Consider the following 16,097-nt stretch of genomic DNA (forward strand, 5'->3'; position numbering starts at 1 on the left):
ATGATGACAGATGGCTCAAAAAAAAGTAATCACAGCGGAAGAGTGAAAAAACTTTGTATACATTTGATTAGTGATTGCATTTCTTCATTAAATGCCAAAACTCTATCGATGTTGTCAAAATGAATTCTGTAGGTTAAAAAAATCACTAAAAATGCAGGCGTTGCTAAAATCTTTCGTTATTGTGAAACAACATTTTTTTTCAGTTTCTTCGGTCCTAATAAACAAAATGACTTTTGTTAAAATGAACGAGTGTTTCCTTAATCAAAGCTGAGTTTAATGTTCAAGGAATCAATTTTACAATAAAGTCTGATTTATTCTTTGTAATTTGATTTTGATATTCTATAAAAATAATATATGAGTAAAATTGATCTTTCTGCAGAGCTATACACTTTTTCAATAAGTTTTTCCGCCCCATAATTTCACATTAATATTTTTTGCTTTCCGTTTCATTTATTTGCAAACAAAAGCGATTGCAAAATGTACCAGTGGTTTTGAAACCTTAAATCGATTTCTTTTATGGAGCCTTAATGATCAAAACATGGTGCGCGGGGATTATCAGTCAACCTTGACGTTTTTATACGTGATTATCGGAGTCAGCTGCACTGGGAAAAATAAGGAGGTATTAGCAGAGCGCTTAGTTCATTTTTTCAAATTTCAATCCGGTTCTTCAATGGGTTATTCACAATCAATCAAAGTCGGCCCAGATTTAATCTCCACCACTGGTAGACCTGGTTAGAGTCACTTAGTTAAGTATGCCAGTTATAAATGGAGATTTCTGGTGATAAAAGAAGAAACTCTATCATGTGCAGATAGTGTATTTGATTTGCTTCAGATCATTAATTACAACGTTCTTTCACGCACGAAAATCCAAAAGTCAATTTTTTTAACTCGGTTTCGAGTACGCTCCTGTTTTTCTTGTTAGTTCTGAAAGTTACTAGAAGTGATGCGAGTTTTGGTTGATTTTAGAATTCTGATGTTTTCAAGGCTTTTTAGGCTTTGATGTTAATGTATTTAGGCTTTCCTTCGAAATTTTATATGAAGCCAAAAAATTCAATTTTCAGAGCTTTCGACTGTTAGAAGATTTTTCATTATTTTTTTTTCAGGCTAAAAGTTTGAATCATACAGCAGAAAAAAACTAAGCGCCAGGTTTTTTCATGTTTTTTCTTATGATTGGAAAATCAATAGTCATGATTTTAAAATCGATTTGATTGAAACAACAAAACTTTCAAGGCATGATATCTCCATAATGCTATGCTGATTTAAATTATCTGGTCAAAACGAATAAAACTTGAAATTTAAATTGCGTTTTTCTCAAACTCGGTTGACTTCAGACAAAAAATGATGAACACAAAACTTGCGCAAAATTTCAGCAAAATTAATGTGTTCAATTTATATAGCAAAAATCGGGGGCGGGGGTAAATTTTAACCTCAAAAATGACCATTTTTGTCTTTTTAGTCAATCAAAACGCATAAACTATTGGTTCGGAGGCTAACAAAATATATCAAAAGGAGCCTTCATTATAGCTCAAAAAAATTCAAGAAGGGTATAATTGTTTCAGTTTTGTCTAATGATATTCTTTTTTGTTTGACGCCAAAATAATTATATTCTTTTTTGTTTGACGCCAAAGTACTATTTTTTATTTAAAAGCAAATTTTAGACGATTTGCTTCAATTTTTGGAGATTACACGCTTGTAAAATCTTGTTGGATTGCATAAGAGGCTCATTTTTTACTAGTTTTGTCAGCAATTCAACCAATTGTTTTTGAGGTTAAACTTTGGACCCGAATTTAGCAAATAAACAATTGCACCATTTTAATTCTGCTGAAATTCTCAGCAAGTTGTGTGTTCATCAACTTATGTCTGAAATTAACCGAATTTAAGAAACACGCGTTATAATTTCCAAGTTGTATTCGGTTTGTCCGGATAATTTAAATCAGCACTGTAATAAGGTTTATATGAGATAAAAGGTTTAGCGGCACATATAAACATAAATTTTTTAAAAAAATGCAAAAAAAACACTTCAGCTATTGTCTTATTTACCATTCAGCTAAGCTCTTCAAAAAAGGAAAACCACTTTGCAAAAACTTAAAAGCCTCAAACATCCTAATTACTTGTAATCACAGAACCGAAAGGGGTCATAATTCTTGTAATGAGCATTTCTGAAGCAGCAGAAAACGATTTTTTGTTTCAACTGCAGATGCTTTAGAAAAACACATGATGTAAATTTATAAGTTCAGGAATTTGGGATTTACGCTTATGCTCTTAGAAGGGAAGTCTAATTCAGATTAGATGCGTAATATAAAAAGTAAGAACAGAATTCGTGATTAGAAAATGTGCTAAAAATGTCACTTCTAATTAAGGAAGAGCGTCTTTTTTCGACTGCACAAAACAGTTTCCTTCTTTTTTACATCAAAAGTGATCTATAATTTTTGATTTGGGCTATTAGATCATATTTGAAGGTCAAACTCAACATTTCAAGATTTTTCATTTGCGGTTAGCATTAATTTTAGCTATACAAAATTAGCTCGAAAATGGAAAATTGATAACACCGTCATACGGAAAACAGATATTCGTCTGAAAAAAGACATGAGAATGATAATTTGTCCCATAAACAATTGAAATGAAAAAATGTATTTACGGACCATAATTGGTTATTAATAAGGAAGCAGTCCAACAAAAAATTCTGATCTTTTTATAAAGAAAGCCGATACATTAACTGATTCATCTGAAAAGGAAAAAAAGAAATTTTATTCAATTTAGAACAATGCAAAAGAAAAAATTCTTTTCAAAAAAAGAATAAAGTTAAGCCAAAAAAAGACTTATAGAATAGCAAAAAGACTAGCTGTTCCGGGCGTGTTTTTCCTATTTTTATAATTTGGGAAAGGATTGAATTTGTAGATTAACCAGTTTCAATTTCAGCAATCTGACAGCACTGTCACAATCCCCCTACTCTTTTGTGACACTAAATACCCCCCCCTCCCCCTCCCCCATCCTCCGCCCCTTTAATCCATCTATCTTTCCACCCTCAATAGCCTAAAAAGAGACGTGGGTTCATATGTGACCATCTTTTTTCATCAGGTTTAAAGCTTTTCCTCCCGAAAAATTTTTTTTCAATTATTTCTTCTCGAGTCGGCTAATTCATTTTAAGTAACTTGCTTTTTTTTGGAGCCAATCATTTCTACATTTACTACAATTTATTTTCTCCAATTTTAAAAAAGGTTGCCACAAAAACAAGTGAAAAACAATGAAATTAACCTTTATATAATTTGAGAGCTCAAATTTAACAAGAAACGTGGCGGGCTAAAAATTTGTGGAAAGGGCAAAAGCGCATCTTCAATTAGTTCACATTTTGGTCACAAAAAAAAACACTTTTTTTTAAATGAATGCCATTTGAATATTTTCAGCTTAAAAATCACCGCTGAATCTTTAAGTACCCGGTTGACAAAAAATGCTAGTCATACAATTCCCATACAGTTTACCATACCGTTCAAACGTTTAAAAAAGTGTATAAATACTATATGACTAGCATTTTTTCCATACTATGGAACTGTATGGCTAGCATTTTCTCATAATGACACTGTATGGCCATAAATGGGAACTGTATGACTAGCATTTTTAATGTATGGCGGTCAACCCGGTGCATAATTATTACGTAACTGATTTTTTTTCTAGTGACCCTAGCTTGGTCCGTTGATTTCGTATTAGGTCGTGTTAAACCATGGAACACTGAACCTGTCACGCCAATTCAGACGGAAAAAATAGACACCGGTCAAAATTCAAATTGAATTTTTATATTTTCATTTAATTGTGACAAAAGGTACGTTTAAGACATGCTATAAGTGGTGACCGGCAAATAAGACGACAGCCGTTAAGGCGACAACTGTTTTTGATGGGACTATAAGACGACGCACCACGCAAATCTCCACAATAGTCTTTTTGAGAAATTCAAACCGCTTAATTTCGAACTGCTCATTTTACATGTAATAATTCTTATTGGTCGTTTTAATGGCCTGTCGTTTTATTTAGCTAGTACCGCTATAAGTATCTAGTTTCGATACCATGGAACTAGTTTTGCTTTCCATTTTTTTCCCATAAGGAGAAGTTAGAAAACATTATACTTTTTTCTACTTAGAAGCTTCCATTAGTTTTGGCTCTAAAATAACCTGCCTAAGTTAATGAAAATTTTTTAGTCTAGATTGTTTGAACCAATAAAATACATGTGCAAATTGGATATTTTTGAGAACGTTAAGTCAGTTGATTTGTCAACCCGGGGGATCGAACCTCTAGCCTCTGAACTTTGACTCCAAAAACATTCAAAATTATCTTTTGATTTATATTTTGAGCAAGATAGCAGCAGGGAAACTCAACTTGGTGGAGCGGCGTTCAGAACCAAATGAAAAATCATGTAAAACACAACAAAACGCAATTCTATAATAGAAAAATATAGATATTTAATTTCCAAAAAAAATAGAGAAAATGCTACTCACCCACGTATTGTTTTGTGCTGACAAGAATAGCTAGAACTACAAATAGAACAGAAGTGTATCGGTGGTGCAGCTTGTCTATCCAGTCACCGTCATCAGTGGTGTCCTTGACCACTGCTTTTAGCACGTGACCTATCATCATTCCGTCCAGAGATGACTCACCGATATCGGCCCCTGCAAAAATCAGTTTTCACTCAAAACATGAACATCACATAAATCAAGAGAGTCTAGGTTCATCGGGGCAATTTTTGGCACGCTTCCAGTACCGCCTTTTATATTTTGAAAACACCGTTAGCAAATAAAATATGTTAAATTAATTTTTCTTTTGTGAATTAGGGATCTTTTTTCTTATTTCGCCCAAAAATCAATATTTCAACACATCTTGCACTGAAACTAGTTTGCTTCAATTTGATTGGCTACAATTAAAACGATCGCATTTGTATCAACAAAACGAATCAGTGCAATCAGTGTTTTGCTCTCTGCATTTATACATTGAATACTACAGAATTGCAAAATTTGGAAATATGGGCGGAATAAGTTAAAGACCCTGAATTAGACTATAAGATGTGATTGAGAACAAGTGAATACATTTAGATAACTGTTTTGGAAGTACGAGTTTGCAAATGCTTAGCCTTTGGTGCTTTATTTTTTAGGAGGTGGGGGAGATAGTTATAGTGATCTCGTTTTTTGTTTAATGCGATGTTTTATCAAATAAACAAACACTGAAAAAAATCCAACTGGCGTTTTAACTTGCCACAGTTCTGGCGCTTGTCTACTACTATTTTTTTCAAGCTCTTTAAATTGATATTTTATATGAAAAATTGACTTTCAAATTCGATTAATTTTCAAAGTTTAGGGCAAAGTTAGATACATATAGCTCAGAGATAAAAAAAATGTCACACAAAAATTCTGAAAAAAACTTGACATTATGCATTATGGTCAGGGACGGATTTATTGGGGGGGGGGGGGGTTGCGGACGCCTTTTCTTTTTCTCAGGGATTCGACCACCCCATCAACCAAAGGCTCCCTCAGTTGGTTTTATTTTATGTCATTCATTTTATGACGACCAACCGTAAAGTTTTTTCTAAAGGCTACTTTGGCGCCCATTCATATACTAATTTTAAGGGGAGGGCAGAAAGATTTCCAAAAAGGGCAGAAAACAAAATTTTTACCCTAATTTTACATATTTTTAATCTGGTGGAAAAATTTTTGCCTAAAATGGTTTTAAAGGGCGTATAAAAACAACCTTTTCTCAACCCCACGTTTTAATTTCAAACCAAATGACAGACGAAAATTAAGACTATTCTAGACATTTACTAGGTTAAACGATAGCGTTGAAAAAAAACGTCAGTGACTTATGAACATTTCATATCTGGAACTTCGAACCCGAGATTTTTTAGAATGCTAAGATGGTCTTTTCACTTTCCTTAAAAAAACTTAGCCTTGTTATGGTGTTTTATTTGTTTTTAGGGAGGGGGAGATGAATAGAGATATCGTTTTTTGTTTATTGAGATGCTTCAGCAAAAAAATGCTTAGTTGACGAGTCGAAAATTGACTGAATAAAAAAGCACACAAAGCGTAATTATTCCGCTTTTTCTTCGAAAATCGGAAACAAAAATAATTCGAGACCAATTAAGAGACCGTCAGAACATTCATGACTTTGCCCTGATAGACAAACAGGTTTCAATACTTCAGCTTCGAAACTTAATTGTGAGTTAATTATCTCTCAAAAACCGGTGATTTGATTTAAGTTTGATAAAAAAAATTATAGCAAGCCCAAAAAAGGTGCTCAGTGTAACTTTGAGGGAGAAAATCTAAACTGGCTACACTTGGAATTAAGATTTTTTTATGTACACTGAATTTATTTCCGACTTTTTACAGGCTGCAGTGGCATTATTGTCATACATTCAGGGTAAAAATATTGTACACCATTTTTTTTTCAATTTAGGACCTATGAAAATCCGAAAATGGTCGTAAAATTGCCATTAATTTTGAAGCTAGGTTATTTCAAAAACAGCAGTGAATAAGAAAATGCTTATTAAAAATGATCAATTATTATTTTTTTCCGATGTAAAAAGAAAACATGGATGACATTAAAATCATTTTCCTCAAAAACAGGACGAAAAAAATCAGAAGTCTATTAAAAAGTTATGTTTCTTATATTCTGAGAATTTTTATTACTTTTTGCAACCAGCATCCCAAGTTAATTGATCCGGCTTTTATAAAAAGTTTTTTAAAAGCAGATCTTTAGAAATGGACTGTCAGCAAACCTTTTAAAATGTTAGAGTAAAAAATGTTTTAGAATGGTAAGAAAAGTTTAAGTCGCGATTTTGGTTTAATTTTAGAATCATAAAATTTATTTAGTTGCAGGCCTTTCAAAAAGAAATTAAATTAATTTGAATATGTGATTAAATCATTAGATGAGTTTTTACTTCAGAATAGTTTATTATTATGTCCATTTCAACTTCAAGTTTCTAAAATTGCGTCTCATCCGCGCTGTCATCAACGAAACTGAAAACACTTTCATAATTAGAATAAAGACTTACAAGGGATTTGAAGTGCTGTATTTCAATTTTGAATGAATAATTTTGCCTAATTCTTACTCTTGCTTACTTTCAAAATGCCAATCACAAGTTAGAGTAGATTAAAATACATACTTCTGTTGTCCTGTAAGGAAATCTTATCTAAGTATTTGAATAAAAAAATGTTTGGTTGTAAAAATTACCAGAAAAGATGAAATGGATTTCAAAAAAGAGAATGATCTAGAACGGTCTGAAAAGTAGTCAGTTCTGAGTAAAAATGAAGTCGCGTTCATTGTCCCAATTTTTGCACCATGTACAATAGTTTCGAACATGCATTTTGATATTATTTAGACTCTTTGAAACAAAAAGATTAGCTTATAAAAGTTTTCGAGTTGATAAAAAATTATAATTCAATGCGCCGATGAAAAATTTTTAAAAATCGAAGATATCTTTTTTGTTGTTTTTCTTGTTTGTCAATTAAGTTCATGTTTTGCGAGCATTCTAATCAACTAGTACTAAAAGATTCGAAGCATAAAAGATTCGAATGCTTTCGAGAAGTTCTAATGAACTATTCTGAGAACGCACTCAAACTCAGTAAAAAGTTGAGAAACCACTACAAAAGCTAAAAAATTACACACTATTAAACATTGTAATCATTAAAAACTTCCAAAGTCAAATTGTAATCGTTCAAGTTATTGTTGAACTCAACTTGTTTCGTTAAAAATGACATTAGACAGGATTTCTTGGCAGTATAAGTAAAATTGGGACATAAAACGGATGAATTGCATAATCTCCCCCCGTACTGACCAATTGAACTGACTGAAGTATATTATCTGAGTGACAGGAAAATTCGAAAGTTTTTCAAACATTTTTTGGAGTTTTTGTTAGGGCAATCTTTGATTACAGGAAAGCAAGTAACCAAGGTTGATGCTCTAACTTTGGATATAAATACTAAAACTGTTTCATGCAGCACCTTAATAATGTACATCATCATAGCACATATTTTTCATTTCAAACAGAGAAAAATTGATCTACAGGCAACAATTTTGGTGATAATTTTGATTTTGAAACAAGTTGCGAGTTTTGATGCTGTTAATTTTGGTGTTTTATATTCGTTGGAGAATTTGGTGCATGATTTTTCAATTAACTATTACATAGTTCTAGAATTGTGCTACGATGAAAATACTTTGAGATTTAACACTAGGTTGGAATCAAAAGGAGTCACAAATTTTTTTCAATTCTTGAAGAAACATTACGAGGCCAAAGTGTCACTGGACAGACGCACAATTTTGTGTCTATATGTTCCTGGATTCAGGAGACAAGTCTTTATACATGTTAACTTTTTGTATGAACAATCAAAAGAAATGAAAGAACAGAAGAAGAACAAAATGAGCGTCCTTGTTGCGGAATCCGCTTACATTTCACAAAATGCACAGTTTGACCTCGTAATGAAGTGACTTATTTTTGATCGAAATTGCGATTTTTCATATAGATAATTGTTGATCAATTTTTCAGTTTTGTACTTCGATGGATATGCTGATAAATCGGGCTTGAAACTGAAATCATCCGAGCTTGAAAAATTCTCTGTACTTGTTAAAGGATACGTATGGCCATTTTGAGGTATTTAATTAAAGAATCTGTTCCAAATTTTTAATAACGGCGAAAGACGTTGCTTAGAAAAGTAAGAAAGTTAATTGAAACATTTTAAATGGCACAATCATTGCTCAATTGGACGAAAAAAAAATATAATTTCTTACTCCTAACTAGGCGTTGAGGTTTGGGTCATTTTCTTAAACCAACTATTATTTCAAACACGTTACAGGGTAGTCGAAAAACTAAAATTGTGACACTGAAACATGCATTGTTGCTTCCACTTGGGTCTTTTACGCTATGAAATTGGAAAAGATTTTTTTTTGTATAAAGCATAAATGATAATTAAGAGAACTAAGCAGCAAGCGTTTTATAACCTGTCTCAAAAAATTATCTGGTTCAAATGAAGAAAAATAAAAAGAAAAAACAAACTACTTTTTGAAGCTACATGAGAATGGAAATTTTGAAAATTTCATCGATGAATTTCACTATTAAATAAATCCGTCTCTTTGTTTAGTTTCGTACTAATATTGCCCGCTGAAGACGAAAGCTGAAGAACATTTTTTTTGTTGTTCCTACCATTAAACATGGGAAAACTTTGTTTTTGGGTGTCTCTTAGTTTTTTTTTTATTTTTTTTTGTTTCCCACGCGAAAAACAATCATCGAAATGAGCCGAGTGATATATCAAATTAGAGCCCTCTGTCGTTATTTGAACAAAACAAAAAAAATTAAGACATCGTCACAGTAATGAAAGAAACTGATTTGAATTTGAGATTTAGTCTAATATCGAGCGAGTAACACGATCAAATAACGCTCGTATCTTTGATATCAAGTATCGCTCGGTATCTATGAACGTAAACAAATACCAGTAAACAAATAGAGAAAATTAATCAATAAAAGTCATGGAAACCTTTATTTTCATCTACCAACACTGTTTCAACTTTGGGAAAAATGAAGCAAAACATGTTTTCGGGTATTTTTTGCCAAGTTTTCTCAACAGTCTAAGAAATAATGCAGATCAACTCAACAATTGCCTCTTTATGATAGCTATAAAAAAGTTGAATAGTTTAAGCAAAAACTCATTTTTAGCAGATTCAGTTATACAGCGGGTACAATTGGTTGATGTGACTGCAGATGTAAAAAAAACAGTTGTTGTTTCAAGCATAACGATCAGTCCACGTAAATTCTTGCAATTACTAATGAAATACTATGAGGGAACACCCCCACGATTTTCTTGCATTTTTTGCTTCTATTGGTCGGCTCAACGAAATGAAGAGAGTGATTGACCGTTTAATGATTAAAACTAAAGTTTTTCTACCGATTGTAAGCCATCTTTTCGTTAAAGTGTATGATAGACCCTTTTTATATAACTGCTTTGATGACAAGTAGCTATTTTCGTGCAATTGTTGGTTAAAAAAAAATGCCCTGTAACTTATCGCAGGCTTGTTGCTGGTGTATAATATACCAAAAACACAAATAGGGTCTTTCTGGTCACGTCCACGATGATATTGGGCCTCAAGTGTTATGCACTTCTCATTGATTTGAACAGTAAAATTGCGTCCACCAAACTTAATAGATATTTTAAGTGAAAATCGGGACCAAAGTTCGCGCAGCATGGCAAATGCGTTGAAAATAGATGGCTCAGAATTGATATGGTCAATTTAAGTTAAGAAATTTTTGCGTTCCGGCCTTTCCAAGCATATTTTTTTTTCATTTTTTATGCCCACAACAGTAATAGTTAGCATTCCGAACACCGAGGGCAGCAAGAAATCAGGTTAAAGTGTTTTAATTCTAGTAGGCATAAACTTTTGTTGTTCAAAAAAGCATTTTTTCTTTAAAGTTTACTTTATTGTTCCGACAATAATCGATGAAAATGACGAAATATTTGTGCTCGGGATGGTTTTTTTCTCCTGACGAAATTTGACTTTTAACTAGCAACTTTCGACAGCTTTTCGTATCATTTGAACGTTATTGTTACCAGAAGCTGAAATTTAAAATGATACTTGACCGTTGATCGTTTTTTTGTAATTTTAAAGGAGTTTAATCGTTCCGAATTTAGACAATTTAGGACAACCAATTTGCCATATATTTCGTGCTATTACCCCTTAAGCGGAGATTTAAACCGTCTTAGAAATCGATCAAAATTGATTTGAGGATGCTCTTTTTTCGCGTTTTTAATACATTGCTAAATGCACATTATATCACTATGTACTTAACATGTGTGTGTTTTTACGAATGCGGGAGAATGATTTTCATAAAAATGGGAAACTTTTCCACTTTCTTAATGTTCATCAATTATTTTGAATTAAACTTACTCTATAAAAATTATAATACAGTCAGAGCATTCAGGGCTTTACCCTGATACGAGCAGTCTTGTTTCAATTTTTTCGTAAAATTTAAGAGGCGGCATAATGCCAATTTGGGAAAATCAACTATCCATATGAAGTATTTTTTAAAACGTAGGCTTTTTTGAACTTTTTTTATCAATTGTTATAAGCAAAAACTACATCATTGACGCTCAAGTGCACTCAAAATCAGGGCTTTGCCTTGATACAAGCAGTGCTGTATTGTTTTGTTGCCGATATGAGTAGGTTAGTACAAAAAGTTATTTAAACATCAACAACCATACATAAAAAGTGTAAGTTTTCGTTAGTGTTGCTGTGACTAAGATTATTTCACATTAAAACTCTACGTTTTGACTTTTCTCAAATTGAATTCCTCAAAAACATCAAAAGAATCAAAAGACCAAATCAGCCAAAAGTAGCTTTAGGCTTAAATTATGCCGGAATGCTCCCCCTCTCAAGAATTTGAAACGTTCGCTGCCAAGAAAGTCCCCCTGTACAAAGTTTGGTTTGAGAAAAGTCGTTGTGATTATAAGACAATTACAGTTACAAATACACCTGTTATACAATTAGACATAATATACTTCCTCTTTGATTTCCCTCTGAAAGAATTCACACAGCTTGATGAACGAAGTTCAGATAAAGCTTTCTTCAGGCTGTTTTTACAACCTCCAAATTACTGGAATTTCAACTGAAAAAATTTAATTCGTCTCGCTAATTGAAATTTTAACAAATTCTTTCAATTATTTGAACAATTATTTGAACGATTAAAAAAAGTTACAATATTTGTTCTAGAATCTATGTCATCTTTTATTTCGCAACAGTTCTCAGCGAAATACCTAGTGGTTTTATTGATTTGTAGACCGGCGTATTAGCATGTGCGCCTATTAGCACGCCAATGTAAAACATTTTGCTATTTCTAGACTTATTTATTGAAATTTATTTACTCACATAGCGTGCTAAGATGTCAAATGCTGAATTAAGGTAAATGAGTTTTCAGTCCTTGAACAATTCAAATGATTTTTCAAAACTAAAAAATACTTGAACTAATTTATTTTTCCGATTGGATTGAATGAACGCCTAATTATAGCAGTTAGCGCATGCTAATAGGCACGCATGCTTATCGCTACACCCCCTACTAATTTAGTCTTAAAACCCGTTTTAATCTTTGCATAGATGTAGGACAGAATTAACAATAAATAAAGTAACATCTTATTTGAAGCAAGAACAAAAAAGATGCAAAAAAGCGTAATCCATTGAGAGAAAACCCCAAAAGCGTGAAATAAAAAATTATATTTGAAAACAGTGGCGTGCTAAGTACATGTCGAGGTCATCCTCGTTTTCAATCAAAATCACCCGACCCCATCCCCCTCGGCGACTAATGATGACAAACATAATTAAATTCGATGAAGGTTTTCCATTTTGCAAATGATTGTGTTTAATCCTCACCGCGAGTTCAGGTTTTGCTCCCACCTTCCAATTAGTGTTTCTAATTATTTTTCAAAGTTACCCCCTTTCGTACCAATAAATTGTATTCGTTTTTTAAATGGACTGACTATAAAAAAACAACTAAAAGGGCCTTTGGCAACATGATAAAATAATTTTGAGAGGGAGGATTTTCCAAAAAAGCGCAATTTTTTAGTAGAAAAAAAACGATTTTTTTTTCAAAATGTTGTTTTCTCAAAAGTTATTAAAAGAACCATTTTTTTCTATATGACAAAATTAATTCAATAGGCCCCCCTTCAGTAAAAAAAAAGTTCTTCTACACGCCACTGGTATAGGACTCTATAGGTCAGCAGAGCCGATTATAAAACAATCGGTTAATAGAAAGCCACCCCAAAGCAGACAAGCGACCCCAACAGGCTAAGAATGCAAAACCGGATCAGCATAGACCTACCCGCCCGGGTGAAACGCATGAAACCAGCATCATCTGCAAGAGGCAATTTGAAAGCAATCAATCGTTACAGTCAACACCAAATGCTTAGGTGAAATGAGTTCTCCCCACCCCCCCCCCTACTTTTTTGCTCTCCCCGGAAAAAAAGTTGCTAGTGACTAAAATTTACGGGTCTCCTTAATTATCCCCCCCCTAGGGTGCCTTAACGAACTGCCACCCCTATAAACAAATAATTCAATGGTTAAGTATTGACAAACTTTTGTACCCAGTAACCAATCTCCCCCCCCCCTTTGTAAAGGCGGGGAAATAGTTAAAAAGATCCAAATTTAATGCGAACTTTTTTAAAAAGTAGTTCTAAAATTTACAAGTAACAAACATAGAATTTTTTAACTACTGTTTTAAGAAGTAACAAAAAAAAAGAAAAAATGAATGTCAATTGAGAACATAAAAAACTTTTGAGTGTCTAAAATTTTTTGAGAGCCCAGAGCTGTTTGAGAACTCGATCGGTCTTAAGAATGCAGAATTTATCTGATAGTTTCTGCGATTACTGCGACTTACCGACATTTCGCTGCTGTGCAGCGACAGCCGAGTGCTGCAGTTGACGCTGTCGGATGTTCCTTTGACCCCTGTAGTGAGCAGCAGCCCCCCTGTTCACCCTCCCCCTCGACTTGCCCCCCATTCCCCCCATGGAACGGTTCTGCATCAATCTGACGTCACTGTTCGGATCCATTTTCTTTTCTCTCTCTTTTTTTTTCTGGTAAAATTAGAAAAGTCTTTCTTCGTCAAATAGGCTTTCTTCTTCAAATATGAGCTCGGTATTAACGATTACTTTTTCTCTGACAATTCTTCCGTCGTTTTATTAGACAACCAACTGTTCTGGTATGATGAGGCTCTGTCGTGTTTTGATAAAATTTCAGTTATATTCAATTTATAACCGGAAAGTCTTTATGGTAACTGCTAACTAGATGTTCAAAGGTAAAAAATAACCTTGTAAGCGAGCGAAAATTATTTGGTCTGACTTTGCCGCAAAACACAGATTTCCTTTTTTGTTTGAAGACAAGTTAAGTAGTTATGCAATTGGCATTTTTCCGTTTGCTCTTTGAATCCAAATAGAGCTAAAGACTTGAAATTGAACTATTCTCAGTGTTGCGAACACCCTTCGAAGTTGCTGTTTAGTTGAAAATTAGTCAAATTTTTCCCTTTAGTTCAAAATTGGTTCACAGTTAGCTGGGAGTTGTTTAAAAAGCAAATGTTGCAAATTACTTTTGACGCAATAATAAATTTGCAATCAATAGGGTTCAAGATTTTTGTAAAGTAAGCGCGATAGCTGTCGGAAATGTCTGTCTTGAGATGGACGGGTTTATCTTAGGTAGTCCGGAAGTTTCAATATCTGGGCGTGAAAACTATGGTAATATTTCTTCACGATTTCAGATGACTTTTCACCAAGTAAAAACGGCGACTTTCCTTGAGAAGTTAAATGGCATAATAATAATTCTTGAATTTCATTATGCAAATCGTAAGTGATCTTAGGTTAATAAAGTTACGAAATTGGTTTAGCCGCCGAAAATATTTTCGAATGGGGAATTGTTAATCTTTGACAACTCTTACTAGATTAATTAATTATATTGTGGAAAACCAGCCGCATCAAGGCACCCTGTGAATTAGGAAACTTGGTAATATACCGTAGTAAAAATCGAATATATTAAATTTCTCCTAATATAAAAAGTTCCGAGGAGCGTGAAATTAAATCGAAGTGTTGGGTTTGAACTTCGTCTTGAAAGTGAAAAAGTTCTTGATGGGGTTGGGAGACGCAAATTAAAAACGGGTCTCGAATAGTCAAATTGTTTAAAAATGGGGGATTTCGCATTTAATTTGGGCCGATTTTGCCTTTCTTTTCACTTGCGTATACGGGCCAATTTCTCTTTTGTTCTGGGCTTAAGCTTGACAACTTTAGCAGTTCGGGTCTAAGCTCAATTCCTTTGAGCTTTGGGTTGTGTCACTTTTTGAAAAAAAGTTTAATAACATTAATGCATATTTGGGAACAAATAAATATACACATGGTGTACTAGCTGACACCAAAATGCCCCCGAAAGCAGTTCCCTCTCCCTCTTTCTGAAAGGGTATTTTGCCCAGTGTATTGCTAATATAATAGTATGCAAGTGATAATAACCCGGAACAACATCCGTCAAGAATTTATAACTTGTAATTTCCCATTTTTATAAAAAGTAAATCCATCGCAAATTAAATAAGTTCGCGCCTTTTTTCTATTTTTGAGCACATTAAAGGGGTATACAAGTCGGGAAAAATTTCGTATGCTCTGAATAAACTGTAGCTTAAGGACTATTTTGACAGGCTTAATTTCATAAAATGATAGCGAAAAATTAAGTAATAATTTTTGCTTTCTGCAGAGTAAGCCCTTGAAGGAAAACAAAAATATCAAGTTTAAAAATGCAAATTAAAACGTCTAAAATAATTTGTGACGGAAACGATCAGCTAAAAATGTGTTTAAATCTCCGTCTATGTGAGGCGGAAATTATCAACTCTAATGGATTTTTGAGCAGAACAGAAGTGGTTGGCTCAGAACACCTTTGAAAACGACATAGTCGAAATAATTTTGCAGAAATGAAAGACAAAAAAAGAACGCCAAGTGAAGTGAAAATAAATATTTTTGTGAAACCGTCAAAAAATTGTCAAGGGAGACTACTTAAAAGACGTTTTAGCTCAATTGTTGTTGTGTACACAATAATTTGAATAGAGCTCCTTCCTTTTTTCGATAGGCAACTACAATAGATTTGGCTGGTAAGAAAAATGCATTTTCATTGGCTGACAAATCGGCGCAGATGGCTGAAATTCTAGCCTGAAAGAGCCTTAGGAAAAATTTTCAGGAAAATAAGGGGATAAGAAGAACGCACCCCGTTCTGAGATTGTTGTTATGTTGTCTATGTTATAACTAGAAACCTAGTTAATGAGATGCATATGTAAGAAACAATAAACTGCCTCTGTTCTTACATGTTTATTGGCGTGTGTGCAACTGAGGCCAAAAAATGCTGGAAATGATTGTAAAATCCGGGCAATTTTGATTTTTCAAAAGCATGATTTTTTTTTTACAAAACGCCGTAACCGATTTTTGAAAACGGGCTAAATCAATAGTATATTTTTGTATGTTAATTTATTGAAACTTTTATTACTAATGTCTCCTAACCGAAAACTTACAAGTGAGTTTATGTCTGTTGTTCGCCGCAATGCCGCCATTTTGTCATCTAGA

General features: G+C 33.3%; 1 protein-coding gene across 2 annotated transcripts in view; it reads right to left on the minus strand.

Annotated features, from left to right (window-relative positions):
- LOC134839453 (innexin unc-9-like) overlaps positions 1-15,635 on the minus strand; it is a 38,076-nt gene extending 22,441 nt beyond the window's left edge. The window contains exons 1-2 of one of the 2 annotated variants that reach the window (XM_063855002.1): positions 13,391-15,635; positions 4,488-4,658 (exon numbers count right to left, since the gene is read on the minus strand). In XM_063855002.1, coding sequence (XP_063711072.1) covers positions 4,488-4,658; positions 13,391-13,562 — 343 coding nt within the window. In that variant the 5' untranslated portion in view covers positions 13,563-15,635. Of the gene's footprint in view, positions 1-4,487; positions 4,659-12,835; positions 12,849-13,390 lie in introns of those variants that run through there. The other variant, XM_063855003.1, reaches the window with a different exon arrangement.
- Between the last annotated feature and the right edge of the window lie 462 nt (positions 15,636-16,097).

The sequence above is a fragment of the Symsagittifera roscoffensis genome, chromosome 2, assembly GCF_963678635.1.
Source record: "Symsagittifera roscoffensis chromosome 2, txSymRosc1.1, whole genome shotgun sequence".
Classification (NCBI taxonomy): domain Eukaryota; kingdom Metazoa; phylum Xenacoelomorpha; order Acoela; family Convolutidae; genus Symsagittifera; species Symsagittifera roscoffensis.